An 18,518-nucleotide genomic window follows, 5' to 3' on the forward strand; every position below is an offset into this window, starting at 1 on the left:
CCCTGTAATTCACACTTTCTGTGTTCATGAACAGTGAAGAGTTTCAAACTCCAGCAGGTGCTGGATCAGCGCGTGGTTCAGAACTCCGCGTGCCTTAGATTAGCAGTTAACTTGGGCTGATTTCAATATTCTTGCTATGCTGCGCATGCTGTGTGTGGTTGGTGACTGTTATTTCTGAGAGGTTTCTAACTTCCTGCCGGTTTACTGAGATCACTGAGCCGGGCTTGACAAAGATGGTGTAACCGTAATTTTACAAACTTAGTGCTGCTCCTTTAACCGCATGAAGGCAGTCTGTTGTGTTTCTTCCAGTCAATGTACGTCTTCCACTAGAGGGCATCTGCACATGTCCAGGTGACTTTTTCCTATAAGACTATAATTCTGAATAGTGCACAGAGTTTCGCTCGGTCAAAAGACCAGATTCTGTCCCTCTGTGTGTGTCGTCGTCGTCGACGTCGTCCCCCCCCCCCCCCCCCCGCTATCTTTCTTTCACTCAGTTATTGGCCATGTATGCAGAAATTTAACATTTCATTTTTCCTTTCATGTTCCTACAGTCTCAGACTCTTTGTCTGTATTTTTTGTGCCTCAGGAGTCAGTGTGTATTTGTAGATACATGCGCACAGACAATGGAGGACAGTTAAGTAAGAGGTATATAACTATACACAAGTTACATTTATAACTATACACAAGTTACATTTTTAACTATACATAAGTTTCATTTTTAACCATACACAAGCTACATTTTTAACTATACATAAGTTTCATTTTTAACTACACACAAGCTACATTTTTAACTATACATAAGTTTCATTTTTAACCACACAAGCTGCATTTTTAACTATATATAAGTTTCATTTTTAACTACACACAAGCTACATTTTTAATTATACATAAGTTTCATTTTTAACTACACACAAGCTACATTTTTAACTACACACAAGTTGCATTTTTTATTATTTTGCACATCATTTCACTTTCAAGAGCTCTAACCATTAAACTATAGATTTACTAAAGATTAACTACCGTGGATCCAACTTTTTTTATCTGGTTAAACCAGGGCACAAAAGGTTTAATAGCAAACAAAACTTATTTTAAACTATCACCAGTTTATTTGTCCTCAATATCTACTGTACAAATCATATATGTATATAGTATAGGATATATGCATTATGAACTTTCAGTGTTGTATACTTTTATATGTTTTACAGTATATACTTTTAGTTCGTGACATACCTAAAGAATTTTAACACTTTATGTTTTTCATTTTTGAATGTTGTTTATGTGCCCTTTGGTTTTACTTTACAGTTTGTGGGCTTTATCCACCAGTGCATGTAACATGAACTACAGTAGCTGCCTGCTGTGAGGACAGTCGTGTTGTTTTTCTTTGAGTTACTGGGACCAAATTCTTGCTGACTTCTTTTTTCCCTCTGTCTCTGTACCCTTATAAACACAGATGTGGTTCAGGGGTCAGGGTTAGGATTAGAGTTGGGGATAGGGTTGGGGTTACGGTTAGGGTTGGGGTTTGGGTTTGGGTTTGTTATTCTAGGTTCATGCAGGTTCAGGATTAAGGTTAGGATAGGGTGAGGGTTCTGGTGGGCAGTGGTAGCTCTGTGGTTAAGATACTTCACTTGTAGTTTGAAGGTTGCTGGTTCGAGCCTTGCCCCTGCGCAAGACCCTTAACACTCAATTACTTACGTTGTACTCAGTCATAATTGTATGTTGCTTTGGATAAGAGTGTAATATATAAAAGTAACATAGGATTAGGGACACTCTATATTGATGCAGGTTAGACAAACTTTATGACTCCTCTGTGAAGGAGCTCATGTGACTGTGTGTGTGTGTTTGGAGCAGACCAGGGCTTCCAAGGATGGGATTTTTTGCGAGGCCTCTGTCAGGTCTTTCTCAAGGCAGGAGTCTTTTAGGACAGGACTCTTTGAGGACAGGACTCTGCTGACCACTGCAACACGTGTGTACAACAGGCTCACACACACCCTCCTCTGTGCTGCAACACTGCTGAGCATTCTGGGGAGAAGGGGTAATCCATCACTGTGCAGTGAAGGGGTCACATGTTGAGATATGTGTGTGTGTGTGTGTGTGTGTGTGTGTGTGTGTGTGTGTGTGTGTATGTGTGTGTGTGGAGGGGAGAGGAGAAGAGAGATTAACTAAGTCTGGCACTAATTAAATGCTTAAGACTGAGCTATAAGCAGTGAGCATGCTGACTAAACACTCTGGAGAAATGTAAGACCACACAACTTACAAACACAACACAAATCACAAATACCACCAATTCAATGTTCAAACACTACCAACAGAATGTACAAACACAACACAAATCACAAATACCAACACCCCAACATTCAAACACTACCAAAAGAATGTACAAACACAGCAAAAATAAAAAATACCACCAACCCAACGTTCAAACACTACCAACAGAATGTACAAACACAACACAAATCACAAATACCATCAACCCGATGTTCAAACACTACCAACAGGTTTCCAGTCCTGATCATTCTGTCACGTCCAGGTTCAGTTAACAATCCCATTATATACTGTCTATCTACAGTGGAGTGATGGTAGTCTCAGATAAACCCATATAAACCCATGTTCAAACATATATATTGTTGTATTTTGTTTTTAATCTGTATAACAAGCTATAATCAGAATATATTTCACTTTGAGCACATTTAATTTTTGTATCTGATGATTTCTACTTATTCACAGACTGTAGATATAAAAATGAGAGAGAGTGCTTTCTAATTCTCATCCTATAGATATATAAATAATCCTGTAATGTATGTTACTGCTCTAAATAGCTTTGGAACAGTTTTTAAAATCTTAAGAATCATATCTTAGTCTGGCGGTCATGTTAGTCTATGTCTATAATATTATGATAAATGCTCTACTATTATCTACTATTGTCTGAATTATAATAAATAATGTAAATTATTTTATAAATGCACATAAAACACAGGACTCACTCTATATCAACTCAACTATAAACACAGATTGTATTAATCGCAATGATATAGCAGAGATATGTGGGTTTCATTCTCTTTATTATTTATGTAATTCTATTTCTTGTATGTCTTTAAGGATGAGAATTCAACAGAGTGTGAGGGCAAGAGTCCAGGCACACTAAGTACATCAATTCAGGCCAGAAGTACCGCTTACCCACAATCCTATTACAACCACTAAACTGCAGATGGTCTGCTGAGTCTGAGAAAAGCATGAGGTGCTACAGGAAACATTCTATAGAAAACAGGACATATTCTGTAAGTAAACAGGACATATTCTATAAGTAACAGGACACATTCTATAAGTAAACAGGACATATTCTATAAGTAATAGGACACATTCTATAAGTAAACAGGACATATTCTATAAATAATAGGACAGTCTATAGGTAAACAGGACATATTCTATGAGTAACAGGACACATTCTATAAGAAAACAGACACATTATATAAGTAACAGGACATATTCTATAAGTAATAGAACACATTCTATAAGTAAACAGGACATATTCTATAAGTAACAGGACACATTCTATAAGTAACAGGACACATTCTATAAGTAAACAGGACATATTCTATAAGTAATAGGACACAGTCTATAAGTAAACAGGACATATTCTATAAGTAACAGGACACATTCTATAAGAAAACAGACACATTATATAAGTAACAGGACATATTCTATAAGTAACAGGACACATTCTATAAGTAAACAGGACATATTCTATAAGTAACAGGACACATTCTATAAGTAAACAGGACACATTCTATAAGTAACAGGACACATTCTATAAGTAAACAGGACATATTCTGTAGCAACAGGACACATTCTATAAGTAAACAGGACATAGTCTATAAGTAATAGGACACATTCTATAAATAAACAGGACACATTCTATAAGTAAACGGGACATATTCTATAAGTAATAGGACACAGTCTATAAGTAAACAGGACATATTCTATGAGTAACAGGACACATTCTATAAGAAAACAGACACATATAAGTAACAGGACATATTCTATAAGTAACAGGACACATTCTATAAGTAAACAGGACATATTCTATAAGTAACAGGACACATTCTATAAGTAAACAGGACACATTCTATGATTAAATGACAAAGCACTTCTGTAAGTCGCTCTGGATAACAGCCCACAGCACAGCCTCACATCGAACCCACAGCTTTAATGTCATAATAAACCCAGTTGCTCAACACACTACAATGCTGTAATTTTGTTATAATAAACTCCATTAAACCCTGTTTGCTTATGTTTTTTGTTGTTGTTGTTGTTGTTGTTGTTGTTTTGTAGGATATCTGTTATTCTTTAAGAAATGTAACCCTAATGGTTAGGTGGCTGTGTGATGTTGAGAATGTGACATTTTTGCTAAGGATTTTCGGATCCTGGAGAAATTGAAGAGATTATGAATCGCCTTCTGATGCACTAAGACGGCAGCTATGACATTCATCATTCAACTCTTTAACTGTTATTCTGTTAACAGTTATACCCGTTGCCATAGTAACCAGCCTGGCTAGGCCAGTGAAGGGTCAAGAGTTTTCTCAACAGGTTTCGGAGTGAGACACGTTACGGGAAAGGACACATTGTGAAACATTACTTATCGAAGTAACAATACACAAGTTCTCATTTTCAAACTAGGGTTAGACCATATAGACTACTAGGCTACATATTTATCCTGAGTGTGGCCCGATTAGAATAATGTTATTATCGTTGTTCATTTATTAATAATTTAATAGTACGTAATAATAATAAATGAACCATAAACATATAATTAATGTTTTAAGTTACTAGTAACTAAGAAAACTAGAATTAAAAGAAATGAGCAGGTTAATAAGGGTGAATTTGTTATGTTACATTTCGGAGGGAGGGAGACCCCCTGCAAACGTACAGCGTCCAGCTAAATCCGCCCTTATTTCGGCTCCCTGGATTCCACATGCATTGATTTGCGGCCATATGTCATTTCCGTGGCTCTCGGGCCCGGTGGCTTGCTAGGTAACCTTCGGTCAGCTGGCGCGAGCGCCCTGATCCTCCTCGAGAGTGGACCAAGAGGAGGAGTCTGGCTGCTCATCGCCCCGCGCGCGTCTCAGCCCAGCCCGTGCCAGTCCCCCTCTCCTCACTTTTTTGCCTGCGCGCTCGCACGACTCGGACGGGACCCACGGCCGCGGAATGGAGTCGGACAGCAACCAGAGCAACCTGACCGCCGCGGACTCGCCGCACGACCCCTGGTACTCGCGTTATTGCTCTTTGATTATCTATAAACTCCAGGTCCATCAAAAAGGTCGTTAGAGAGGAAATATTCCTGAAGTAACCAAACAAAGAGGGGGGCGACGCGTGTCCTCACCTCAGCCCCTGCGCTCGGGCACACACACACTTATAGAGCCCGAACCACGAGCTTCATGCTCACAGTTTGGTGGCAAGAAGTAAATTACTCTTCAAAACCGGCATTTGCGTTGTCTAAAGGCAATTCAGTGCACTTGTTGATTCTATTTTTCTTGTTTTGTACAGCAAAATGTTCATCGGCGGTCTCAGTTGGCAGACCACTCAAGGTGAGTGAAACTTTCACAGCAGCCAAAAACTTTTCCGAAGTGGCAAAGCTGCTTTAGTTAACAGACGAATACACTTACGCGCGCTCGAGCTGGTGAGACTCATGAAGTGCGAAACTAACGTCTTTAAAATGTAACCTGCGATCACCAAAGCGTTCGCTCTGTAGGGAGGTTTAGATGGACGTTTTTAAGTAGGACTTTGAGGTCGACGAAGCTAGATCAGGATGACTCTGTTCTTAAGGTAGGCCACAGTACAAAAAGCGTGTGTGTGTGTGTGTGTGTGTGTGTGAGAGAGAGAGAGAGAGAGAGAGAGAGAGAGAGAGAGAGAGAGAGAGAGAGAGAGAGAGAGAGAGAGTAACACGGGAGGTTTGTACGGGTGTTTTGATGCTGTTGGCTGTGCCACAGTATGTAGGACACATACATGTTTTGAATTACGCTGGGTCTTTGTTAAAGGCAACGCACGACCCTGTCATCCAACTCTATCAGCTCCTCTTAACAATTTTAAGATGATTAATTGTTTCAGCTGATGTACCTCTATGAGATCCCCACTGCATGGAAGTTACCTTCACACAGGATATAAAGATAGAAAATGAGACAAGGTTTATAAACAGGCTAATTTAGCTAGCATGGTAATTTAGTTGTCATGAATGTTTAATTAAAATTAATTGCTTGCATATTTAGCATTTGCCAACAGCTCGCAGCTAATAAAAGAATGCACTGTTTTATTTGTCCTGTTGTGGGATTCCTGTATGACTGCTGTTCCCTGGACAATGTAGTCAATTTTGCAATTTTCTATGGAATGTGTACCTATGCAGATGCCTACAGTCTGCAGATGTCACAGTTCTCAGCTTCATTGCACGTGAGCATCAGATGTTTCATCAGCTTTTGCATGTTGTTCCAGAGGGTTTGAAGGACTACTTCTGCAAGTTTGGAGAAGTGAAGGAGAGCATGGTGATGAGGGATCCAGTTACCAAGCGCTCCAGGTAAGGGGTGAACCTGCAGGAGGGTCCCTACACCACCTCCATCATTTAGCAGATGTTTTTATCCAAAGCAACTTACAATTTTGACTGTGTACAACTTGAGGGCTAAGGGTCTTGCTCAGGGGCCCAACAGTGGCAATTTGGCAATTTGAACCAGCAACCTTTTGATTACAAGTCAAGTACATTAACCACTGAGCTAGCACTGCCCCACCACACCTCTACTACCTCCACTACCTTCTAGACCTCCACCACCTTCTCTGCTGTGTCCTGCTCAGCTCATGCAGGAGGTAGGTTGGCTTTGACTCTTGGCCTTTCCTTTTGTGCAGGGGGTTTGGGTTTGTGACGTTTGCAGACCAGGCTGGTGTGGATAAAGTGCTGGCCCAGACCAGACATGAACTGGACTCTAAAACAGTGAGTTTTCATTTTCTGTACTACTTCTGTTCTGCATATTTTCTGTCCTTTTATAAGCAGGCTTGTGGCTCTTTATAGCACCTACAGACTGTCTGAGCCAGTGATATGTTGTAGTTCGACAGAGCCACTGAAGCAGCGAGGCCGTTCTCTCTCCACGTCTCTGAGCTACATAATAGGACAGATTCTCACAGACCAGAGTGTTTAGAGAGCTGCGCTGCTTCTGCTCCAAAGCTTTAAGGCCTGTTCATTTTGTTCTTGAGTCAAAATCAATTAGGGCCCGATTTGGAACATGGGGGAGAGAGAGTGAAAGAGGGCGCGAGAGAAAGAGCCTCTCCCTCCCTCTGTGAGGTTGTCAGGAAAGAGTTCCTTTTCTGTAGCCATCGCTATGGTAACATGGGGACCCGGGCAGGGTATAAGGGCCAGTTTATAAAAACTAGCTACAAACTAGCCACACCTCATGACGCTTTTTAAGGAGGGAAACGATAGAACTTCCTCTTGGCCCTGTAGCGACGTGTCTTCAACAGACCTGTGATAGTATTCCTAGAACAACATTTAAAGTTTGAAACTTACACAGTTCTGAATGAAGTGTGTGTGTGTGTGTGTGTGTGTGTGTGCGTGTGTGTGTGTGCATGAGTCTTTGTTAGTGCTCAGAACAGGCGGGTCCTGGGACAATGGCGCCCGTTGGTTACCATAGTGACTGTGGAGTCGCTCCCCTAGGGGTTCGGAAGGCGGGGGGGGGATTAGGGCTTGAGAGGAAAAAAACTTTCTCATCTCTTTCTTTTTCTTCTTTCTCCTCTCACTTTATTTTTCTTTATATATTTATTTTTCTTCTTTCTGCTCTCTATTTTTCTCTATATATTTCTCCCTCTTTTCAGTTTTTCAGGATAAACATGTGTACAAGTATTCCACAATGGAAGGCTTTTTGTCCGGTGCTCTTTAAAATGGCTGTGCAGAGAACAGTAGGTGATGGTGGGTAGGAGGACGGGAAGCGAGAACACACAGGTGTAAACTTCTCCACCCCCATGCACTGTCCCTCTGTGATACAGGTCTCAGATCAGCAGAGTCCCTCTGTGATACAGTTCTCAGATCAGCAGAATCCCTCTGTGATACAGGTCTCCAATCAGCAGAGTCTCTTTGTAAGGCAGGTCTCTGATCAGCAGAGTCTCTGTGATACAGGTCTCCAATCAGCAGAGTGCACAATTATGCCAGTCAGCATTTCAGCTCCCTAGTGCGGCATGGTGACCTATTTGAACTGTTCTCCAAGATCACATTCCTGAAAACATGAAGATAATCTTACAGTCGTACTCAGCCCTCGCTGTGTGTGTGAATGGAGGCTGGGAAAGGAAAGAATCTGCCATTTATAGGCTCAGTACACAAAGCAGCCCTGCGTGGGTCTGGTCTGTGTGGATCTGGTCTGTGTGGGTCTGGTCTGCATGGGTCTGGACTACCTGGGTCTGGTCTGTGTAGGTCTGGTCTGCGCAGGTCTGGTCTGCGTGGGTCTGGTCTGGTCTGCGCCGGTCTGGTCTGTGCGTGTCTGGTCTGCGTGGAGGTGTGAGGGGAGGTGCTATGCTGGTCTGAGCTACCACCCCTCCACACAGATGCAGCCTCAGTGTAGGGAACATGGGCTCTTTTGTCCTCAGCCCAGTGCCTGTGCCCCTGTGAAGGTGTCGTGTGGCAGTCTGCCTGGGACGATTTAGATTGGAGATTAGCTCCATAAGCTCCGTACTGCAGTAGTGGAGGATGGGAGAGAGAGAGAGAGAGAGAGAGAGAGAGAGAGAAATTCATGCACTAGACTTAAACACTAATCAGATTTGTGTAAACAGGATTGAGTTGTACAGTCCTGGTTCATCTGTCCACCAAACAGTGTACCTATCTGAGTGTCCAGCTTTGGGTGTGTGTGGGTGTGCGGGGGTTTGTGGGTGTTTGGAAGGTTTTTGGGCATGTGCTTGTGGGATGTGGGTGTGAGGGGTTTGACAGTGTTTCTCTGATTGGTGCTAAAAATAATTGATGTGCTCATTAAACCATTTGTAAGAGAGAAACTCCGACCTGGTTCAAAGTGTTCAGAACACATTTAGGAGTTTAAGCATGGCTCAGAACACGTTCAGGAGTTTCAGCATGGATTCTGTTGTTTGATGTTTAGTTAATTGAGATATTTTATGCCATTCTACAGTATAGACTTGGTTTATCATCCTGTGGTACAGACTTTAACCTCATGTTTTTTACTGCAGTAGTACTAAGGGCTGCAGGAAGGTGTGTTTTCTCTGGATTCTTATTCACAGGCCCAGAGAACAGTGGTGGCCTCACATGTACAGAACACAGCAGTGTTCTCCCCTCGCACGTGTACGGAACACAGCAGTGTTCTCCACTCGCACGTGTTCAAGATTCACTTCCTCCTCCACTCATTTCATTTAAGATGCATTAAAAGTATTTAGTAAAAAACACCTGCTAAAATTAACAAAAAGGGAAAAAAGAAATTAACAAAAAACGTTTACCATGTTATAGAGTTTTCAAAGGTTTAAAGCATGAAAATAATTTGACTTTATTTATTTATGTATTAATTTATCCATTGATCAATTCACTTCTTCATAATTGCCCTATGGAAGAATGTAACCCTAGAAGCTAGCAGTGTGCTGTCCAGCTGTGTGTCCTTGGCCGTGTGTAGTTCAGTGCTGAGCTTGGCTGTGGCTTCTTCACTGCACTGCTGTCCTGCTCTGTGCCAGCTGCTCCACTGTATGTTCATTTTGTTTGTGTTTGTGTGTGTGTTTGTGTGTGTGTGTCTGTGTTTTGTGGGTTTTTTTTAATGTGTACAGGAGTGTTGGGGATTCAGGCGTGTAATGGATTCGAGGTGATTATCAGACTAGTGTAGAGATGCGTAGATCTAAACCGTAGTTCCTCCACGCGATCTCTGCGCAGTCTAGCCTAGACCTCTCACTCGTAGGCTGACCTTGTGTGGGGCGAAGCAGACTGAGGACGTGGCTGTAGTTTAGAAGCCGAGGTGATAGCCTTCAGCTCCACACCAACCCTCTCTCAGACTCACACTAATCCACTAGAGCTGGACTGTGTTCACTGTCTTCTAGAACTTAACCTCAGTACAGCATGGAGTAGTCTAGAGTGGACTAGAGAAGTTTCTAGACTAATATAGACCTACTGAGTGTTTGTAATCTAGCATGTTTGCATCTTGCATCTGGTCTTAAATGGTTGATTTGATTTTTTGCACATATACCTTCAGTGTGCTAACATTCAATGTGTAAAATTTGTTATAAAAATGCAATGAATTAAAATCCTACATTACCCAGTGGAGCATTGCCTGTGTTCTGTGGTGCTCTGTGTTCACGCATGTTGGATTCTCAGTCAAATACAAAACAGTTTTTTTCAATCCTCTCTAAACCCCTCAACGTCACTCGGGATTAGAAAGGAAGAAAGAAGTTAAAAAAGAAAGAACAGACCAAAGCGTACTAGCCCAGAGTAGCGGCAGGGGTGGAGTAATCCCAGGGGGGTAGTGAACCAAGGGGAGTAGTTAACCCAGAGGAGGAGTTAACCAAGAGGTGGAGTAACCCGGAGGGGGGGCTATCCCAGAGGAGGCGTTAACCCAGGGGAATAGTGAACCAAGGGGAGTAGTTAACCCAGAGGAGGAGTTAACCAAGAGGTGGAGTAACCCAGAGGGGGGGTTATCCCAGAGGAGGCGTTAGCCCAGGGGAATAGTGAACCAAGGGGAGTAGTTAACCCAGAGGAGGAGTTAACCAAGCGGTGGAGTAACCCGGAGGGGGGGTTATCCCAGAGGAGGCGTTAACCCAGGGGAATAGTGAACCAAGGGGAGTAGTTAACCCAGAGGAGGAGTTAACCAAGAAGTGGAGTAACCCAGGGGAGGAGTTAACCCAGAGGAGGCATTAACCCAGGGGAGGAGTTAACCCAGAGGTAGAGTAAACCCAGGGAAGGAGTTAACCCAGAGGTGGAGTAAACCCAGGGGTGGAGTTAACCCAGAGTTGAAGTAAACCCAGGGGAGGCGTTAACCCAGGGGAGGAGTTAACCCAGGGGAGGAGTTAACCCTCTGACTGTTCTTTTTCTTAATGTTGTTTTGTTTTCCAAGGTAGGATGTGGTTGTGATGTTAATTGCAGGGTTGTGCGTGTGTGTGTGAGTGCGTTTGAATGTGTGTACCAGTTTGTGTTTTTGTGTGTGCATCGGTTTGTGTGTGTAGTGTCTGTGTGTATTTTGTGTGTGTGTGTGTGTGTGTGTGTGTGTGTGTGTGTGTGTGTGTGTGTGTGTGTGTGTGTGTGTGTCACTCGGCGGTGTCTCAGGCGAGTCTGACCCTTCTCCTCTGCCCTCAGTGACAGATGGGGCTGGCAGCGCTCACAGGCCTGCGGGACTCGCCTTTCTCTCCCCGTCTCTCCTAGTAACCAGAGAACTTTTCTACTCCCACTGTCTCTTTGTCTGTGGGTGTTGACACAGAAACTCCCTCCCTCTCTCTCTTTCTTTCTCTCTTTCTCTGTCTCACTCTCACTCTCTCTCCACCCTGCTTTCTCACGCGCTCTTTCACTCTCTCCATCTCTCCCTCTGTCTAGTTTGTCCTGCTGAAGTTGTTTCAGTGCTAGAGGATCCCAGTCTCTATTCCGTCTGCCCGGTCCCACACACACGTGTTTCACTGGACTGCTCATATAACAGAACGTCCAGAAGCTGCTGTCCTTAGTGAGGCAGGTGTGTGAGATGCTGTGCACCCCACACTGAGAGTGAGCAGGGTGATGAGCACCCCACACTGAGAGTGAGCAGGGTTACGAGCACCCCACACTGAGAGTGAGCAGGGTTATGAGCACCCCACACTGAGAGTGAGCAGGGTTATGTGCACCCCACACTGAGTGAGAAGGGTGATGAGTACCCCACACTGAGAGTGAGCAGGGTGACGAGCACCCCACACTGAGAGTGAGCAGGGTGACGAGCACCCCACACTGAGAGTGAGCAGGGTGAGGAGAACCCCACACTGAGAGTGAGCAGGGTGAGGAGAACCCCACACTGAGAGTGAGCAGGGTTATGTGCACCCCACACTGAGAGTGAGCAGGGTGACGAGTACCCCACACTGAGAGTGAGCAGGGTGAGGAGAACCCCACACTGAGAGTGAGCAGGGTGATGAACACCCCACACTGAAAGTGAGCAGGGTGACGAGCACTTACGTGCACTGACACCCCCTACACTACACGATGGTCTTGCTAACCCTGAGTGTCTCTACCTCTCCTCCAGATCGACCCAAAAGTGGCATTCCCTCGCCGAGCCCAGCCCAAGGTATGTCTGTCTGTCTGTCTGTGGGTCGGACACTGTGTCTCTCTGTCTGTCTGTCTGTCTGTCTGTCTGTCTGTCCATCTGTCTCTCTGTGTCTGGCTGTCTGTCTTTATGGACAGGCTTCACTCAAATGACTCACATTACTATGAGGGCTGTTCACTCACACCTGCCTCCTCTTAGCTGGTGACCAGGACGAAGAAGATCTTTGTTGGGGGTTTGTCAGTCAACACCACAGTTGAAGATGTGAAGCAGTACTTTGATCAGTTTGGGAAGGTAAGTGCTATACCGGTCAGTCTGTGACTCAGAGACACTAATCACAAACACTAAACCCAAACACTGATCACAAACAATAATTAAAATGCTTAAACACAAATCAAAACACTAGTCATAAACACTAAACACAAATGCTAAACGCAAACACTAATCACAAAACACAAACACTACAAATCACAAACATAACTTGTATTTGTCTGGGTACAGAGAGAAATGGTGGAATTTAAACCAAGTTGTTGAAAGTGAGAGACAAAGGGAGGAGTGTGAGGGTGGAGCTAAAGTTAGTGACCAGAGAGAGGTGGATGAGAGAAAGGGAAGAAAGAGAGAAAGACAGTGAGAAGGGGGTGGGGGGTGGGGGCTGGTGTGGGTGGAGCGTAAAGGATCCAAGTTTCCTAAGCAGGTTTGTGATTACAGCATGTTGACTAAGGTGAGTGGAGTTGGAGTGTTTTACGCTTCTGCAGGGTATATGGGCTAAAGTTGGTGGGCCCAGTTTGTAGGACATGGTGGGGGAGGGGGCACTTGAATCAGAATTAATCTGATGGAACAGCTGCTCCTACCCTGAACACCCCCACACACACACCGTTACCACGGTGACCCTGCCCGTCCATTGTCCCCAAGTAATTCAGCGGGCAAAAGGTTTTGTTGTGTGGTTTGTGTGTGTGTGTGAGAGAGAGAGAGAGAGGAAGGGAGAGAAAGTGTGTGTGTGTGTAATGGGAGGAGGTGTACTCATTACTGAAGCTACAACAATACCACTTTTAAGCTGGTGTCCTCTTCACAAAACCGCACTCACACACAGCCAAGCTGCAGTCTTTCTTCCTCCAGCGTCCAGCTGCACTCCTGAACTGTGTCGCCGTGGCCGCATGCTGGACTGGTCTGGACTGGTCTGGACTGGACTGTGGTATGGATTAATATGTGGTTTGGACTACTCTGTGGACTGGAGTAGACTGGACTGGACTGTGGTCTGTGTGGAGTGCAGGGTAACTTGAGTGATCCAGACTGGCCTTGCAAAGTCTGGAAAGCTCCAGCGTTTTGGAAGCTCCAACGTTTGGGAAGCTCCGGCACTTGGGAAGCTCCAGCACTTTGGAAGCTGCATATTAGTGGAGCTCACTGGAGGATTGGTACTGCTCTGATTTTGCTGGAGGGGGCAAGAGAGTGATGGAGTGATAGACAGAGGAAAAAGGAAGGAGAGAAAGTGGAGTGTGGGATGGGTGTGGGATGTGTGTCCACTAGAATAATGTTCTCATGAACTCAGTAATAACCTGTCAGTTACCTGTGAGTCTTTCAGACAGCACTAATGAGCACAGTGCTGTAGAGTTCTGAGATGGGGGCTCTGGCTGCTGCGCCGGTGGTCGGGCGCGTGTTTGCCACCTGTAGCCCCTGAAGTGGAAACCCTGTGATGAAGGGTGTGTGGGGTGTGCTCCTGAAGGTGAAGGGTCATGTGTGGGGTGTGCTCCTGAAGGTGAAGTGTCATGTGTGGGGTGTGCTCCTGAAGGTGAAGTGTCATGTGTGGGGTGTGCTCCTGAAGGTGAAGGGTCATGTCTGGGGTGTGCTCCTGAAGGTGAAGGGTCATGTGTGGGGTGTGCTCCCTGAAGGTGAAGGGTCATGTGTGGGGTGTGCTCCTGAAGGTGAAGGGTCATGTGTGGGGTGTGCTCCCTGAAGGTGAAGGGTCATGTGTGGGGTGTGCTCCCTGAAGGTGAAGGGTCATGTGTGGGGTGTGCTCCTGAAGGTGAAGGGTCATGTGTGGGGTGTGCTCCCTGAAGGTGAAGGGTCATGTGTGGGGTGTGCTCCTGAAGGTGAAGGGTCATGTGTGGGGTGTGCTCCCTGAAGGTGAAGGGTCATGTGTGGGGTGTGCTCCTGAAGGTGAAGGGTCATGTGTGGGGTGTGCTCCCTGAAGGTGAAGGGTCATGTGTGGGGTGTGCTCCTGAAGGTGAAGGGTCATGTGTGGGGTGTGCTCCTGAAGGTGAAGGGTCATGTGTGGGGTGTGCTCCTGAAGGTGAAGGGTCATGTGTGGGGTGTGCTCCTGAAGGTGAAGGGTCATGTGTGGGGTGTGCTCCTGAAGGTGAAGGGTCCACAGTGGATTACAAAAGCAGGAAGTTCTCAGAACACTGTTGATCAGTGTCCTTTGCAGCACGAGTTTTCATTGCAGTTACATTCACCATACACACACATGCATGTAGTAAACACACACAGTGGAAACACACACAGTGGCTTGTATCCCTTGACCTTTAGGCTGTGTGGAGATGTTTGTCTGAATATCCATAGTGACCAGCCTGGGAATACACTCACACTTACACACACACTCACACGCACACGCACATGCACACTGACCACAAGCAGTCTAAAATATAAATGTATTTTACGCACACACTATCTGTGTGGAACCCTGCATGTGACAGTCTGTGGCAAGCAAACTGTGTTATTTGCTTCATTATGATCTGATTACGATTATAACGCATCATGTTTTAGCATGTTAGTATCAAAATAACCCTATAAATGCGTCCTGTGGGCAGGGCCGTGTCAGAGGTTATTATTACTTCACAGGAGTGTGTGTGTGTGTGTGTGTGCGTGTGTGTGTGTGTGTGGAAACTCGCTTGGCTTCCACTGTCACTGTGTAGGAACTGATTTTGAATGTACTGTATATTATTGTGTTGATGCATTACCTGAAGTCCAGTTCTGATGAGTCCATGCAGGGTGTGTAAGACACTGGGCTCTTCTGTATCCAGGGTGGGGGTGGAGGTTAGGGTTGAGCGTCTGGAGCTGGCCTGCGTCTCCCATGTGGGCTGTGTGTTAGTGAGAAGGGCTTCATGTCCTAATTAGAGTGCAGTAAATCTGTCTCTTCCTGTCCCCTTCTGCTTCCTGTAGGTGGATGATGCCATGCTTATGTTTGATAAGACCACCAACAGACACAGAGGTGAGTCACACTGGGACATGTCCCTCCCTCTCTCCCTCCCTCTCTCTCTCTCTCCTTCTTCTCAGTCTCTCACTTCCTCCCTGGCTGAGTGGGAGAAGGCCGGTTTATGGGAAGGGGAGGGGCATCGGGTGGAAGGGGAGGGGCAGCGGTTGGAAGGGGAGGGGCAGCATGTGGAAGGGGATGTTCTCTTTATGAGGTCTAAAAACTGTTGTGCTTTGGCATACTCCTAAAAAGACGTCAGAGCAACAAAAGACACCACAAATGGAACTCATAGTTGTGAATCAAAGAAGACTAAGAAGTCGACAGTAGACCTCAGACCTCAGCCTTTAAACAAACTTTAATCCAGTGCAGGTGTGCAGAATGGGCAGAGTCACGATGCCTTTAGGCACCTGTGGTCTCGGGGAGCACTGCCCCCATGTGGTACGGAGGGCACTGGCAAACAGAGACACTGGATTAATGCAGTGTGTAGTAACGTTATGTAATGTTAGTAAACAGTAGCATATATAATCTTAAAACACGTTTTTGGTAGGGAGTGTGTGGGGTGTGTAGAGCAAACAGAGTGTGTGTAGTGTGTGTGAGGTGTGTGGTGTGTCTAATGTCTATAGGAGACTGTCTGCTCTTAACTGTCCTGTGATCTCAGCGTCTCTCTGCTGTCTCTCTGTCTCTAGGGTTCGGCTTTGTGACATTTGAGAACGAGGATGTGGTGGAGAAAGTGTGTGAGATCCATTTCCACGAAATCAACAACAAAATGGTGAGGATTCCGTTAGCACTGGTTGGTCTGGTTTTGGCCTGCTGTCTCCTTCCTTGCTGTCCCCCATGTCCCGCTGCCGTGGCATGTCCTGGCTGTCAGGACTTACACACTCTTCTGCTGACCACAGGTGGAGTGTAAGAAGGCCCAGCCAAAAGAGGTGATGTCACCAGCAGGGTCATCGAGGGGGCGTGCCCGGGTCATGCCCTATGGGATGGATGCCTTCATGCTAGGCATAGGCATGCTGGGTAATTCATGTGACAGCTTGCACAAGCACTCTGCTTCCCCCTACTGTCTATATCATGATCAGCATGCTGTATTACATATCTCCCTCTCTCTCTCTCTCTCTCTCTCTCTCTGGGTGTGCCAGGCTATCCTGGTTTTCAGGCAGCAGCCTATTCTGGGCGCAGTTACACTAGTCTGACCCCTGGCTACACGTATCAGTTCCCCGGTAAGACAGCACAGCACATCTCGTCCCTTAGACAGCCTCCCACATACCATTAAAACAGCACTAGGAAAACACACATACGCACACTCAAACACACATACATACACACTCATGCACACACACACGCACACTCTCACATGCGCGCAAACACACACACACACTTGCACGCACATATACACGCACATACACGCACACTCAAACACACACATACACACTCATGCACACACACATACACACACACACACGCACGTTTATAGTGGCTGCTTGTAAATCTCGGGTGTTACACACCCCTCATCTAGACTCTTGTGAAGTAATGCTTTAATAATAATGCATCCATATCTAGTTGCCCGGTTAGTAGCGTGTGTGTGGACTTGTGTTAGAATTTAATTGAATCTTACATGAATAATATCCCTGTAGTGTGTGTGTGTGTGTGTGTGTGTGTGTGTGTGTGTGTGTGTGTGTGTGCGTATGTGTGCATTTAAACAGCTTTGTGTCTTTGTTTTTGTTCTAGAATTCCACTTAGAGAGGACCCCCCTCCTGACATCACCACACCCCCCTGAGCTCACAGGTTACAAGCATGCTAACGTCTCTCTCACACACACACACACACAGAAGTGCGCGGACAGACACTCACACACATACACTACACACACAGACACACACATGCACCCATGGGTCTGTGGTGGGTGCAACACACCCCACTCCGCTCTGTGTAAGGGTTACTGTGTTTGTGTGTGTGTAACACGCCCCATTCTGCTCTGTGTAAGGGTTACTGTGTTTGTGTGTGTGTAACACACCCCATTCTGCTCTGTGTAAGGGTTACTGTGTTTGTGTGTGTGTAACACACCCCATTCTGCTCTGTGTAAGGGCTACTGTGTTTGTGTGTAGAGGCTTATACAACTGTCCACATACTTTTGGCCAAATAGTGTTCAAAGGATTAATATTGTAACATCCGTGTATTCTCTCTCAGAGGTGTGTATTTATGTGAACGTTTGTTTGTTTGTTTGTTTGTGCAGCCATCCCTCTGACAGCATATAACCCAATGGCAGCTGCTGCAGCTGCAGCAGCTGTGGTCCGAGGTTAGTGAGGTCTCACACACACACACCCACACACGCCCCCACACACACACACACACAACATTGTTACATCACGTCACACAGACCCGGTTACATCACCCAGATCCGGCTACCTCACACAGACCTGGTCACACCACGCAGACTTGACCTGACTCATTAGTCTGTTATATTATCTGTTACACAGAAAATATAAAGTTATAAGGGTAAACACCAAAAATAAAATAAATAAATAAATAGATAGATACCTATTATGTAAATTCATTAATTGCTTATATTCTCTCACTATTTATTCTGCTCCTTATGGTCTATATTGTTATTATTGTGGTGTGTGTTGTCACCCAGAAGAGGATGCCCCCCCCCCTCTGAGTCTTGGTTCCTCTCAAGGTTTCTTCCTCATGCTCCAGGGAGTTTTTCCTCATCATTGTCACCCCTGGTTTGCTCACTGGGGGCTTGGACTTGGACATTTGTAAAGCTGCTTTGTGGCAGTGTCTCTTGTAAAACGTGCTACATAAATCAATTTGACTTTGACTTATTATTTCCATAGGCTCCGCCCCCTCTCGCTCTGCTGGATTTCTTAGCACCAGCAGCCCTGGGCCAATGGCAGAGCTGTACGGAACAACCAGTCAGGACTCAACAGTCAGTAGCTACATCAGCGCTGCAAGTCCCGCCCCCAGCACTGGATTCAGTCACAGCCTCGGGGTAAGACTCACTGAGCACAGAAAAATAACCTTCTGAGCATTTAAAACCTTCTAAATTCTATTTAAAACATTATTACCAGACTGATTAAAGACATTTTCCTCTCATGTACACTGACTGTTCTTTT

The 18,518-nt window shown here is 45.2% G+C and overlaps 1 protein-coding gene and 1 long non-coding RNA gene across 6 annotated transcripts in view; both read left to right on the forward strand.

The window, feature by feature from the left end:
* The first annotated feature begins 66 nt into the window (after window positions 1-66).
* Window positions 67-2,676, forward strand: LOC145652666 (uncharacterized). Its single transcript, XR_014118922.1, has 3 exons — window positions 67-351; window positions 587-645; window positions 1,849-2,676. It is a non-coding gene; the product is annotated as an uncharacterized LOC145652666 (long non-coding RNA).
* Window positions 2,677-5,000: 2,324 nt separating this feature from the next.
* Window positions 5,001-18,518, forward strand: part of msi1b (musashi RNA binding protein 1b) — a 15,174-nt gene continuing 1,656 nt past the window's right edge. Inside the window, exons 1-13 of one of the 5 annotated variants that reach the window (XM_081703259.1) lie at window positions 5,005-5,261; window positions 5,542-5,582; window positions 6,481-6,562; window positions 6,886-6,970; window positions 12,201-12,242; window positions 12,420-12,512; window positions 15,375-15,423; window positions 16,092-16,174; window positions 16,302-16,419; window positions 16,542-16,622; window positions 17,131-17,187; window positions 17,636-17,698; window positions 18,240-18,394. In XM_081703259.1, coding sequence (XP_081559385.1) covers window positions 5,203-5,261; window positions 5,542-5,582; window positions 6,481-6,562; window positions 6,886-6,970; window positions 12,201-12,242; window positions 12,420-12,512; window positions 15,375-15,423; window positions 16,092-16,174; window positions 16,302-16,419; window positions 16,542-16,622; window positions 17,131-17,187; window positions 17,636-17,698; window positions 18,240-18,394 — 1,008 coding nt within the window. In that variant the 5' untranslated portion in view covers window positions 5,005-5,202. Of the gene's footprint in view, window positions 5,262-5,541; window positions 5,583-6,480; window positions 6,563-6,885; window positions 6,971-12,200; window positions 12,243-12,419; window positions 12,513-15,374; window positions 15,424-16,091; window positions 16,175-16,301; window positions 16,420-16,541; window positions 16,623-17,130; window positions 17,188-17,635; window positions 17,699-18,239; window positions 18,395-18,518 lie in introns of all 5 variants that reach the window. The other 4 variants (XM_027021998.3, XM_081703261.1, XM_081703260.1 and 1 more) reach the window with 4 other exon arrangements.

Source organism: Electrophorus electricus, chromosome 20 (genome assembly GCF_041902795.1).
Source record: "Electrophorus electricus isolate QZ-2024a chromosome 20, ASM4190279v1, whole genome shotgun sequence".
Classification (NCBI taxonomy): Eukaryota; Metazoa; Chordata; class Actinopteri; order Gymnotiformes; family Gymnotidae; genus Electrophorus; species Electrophorus electricus.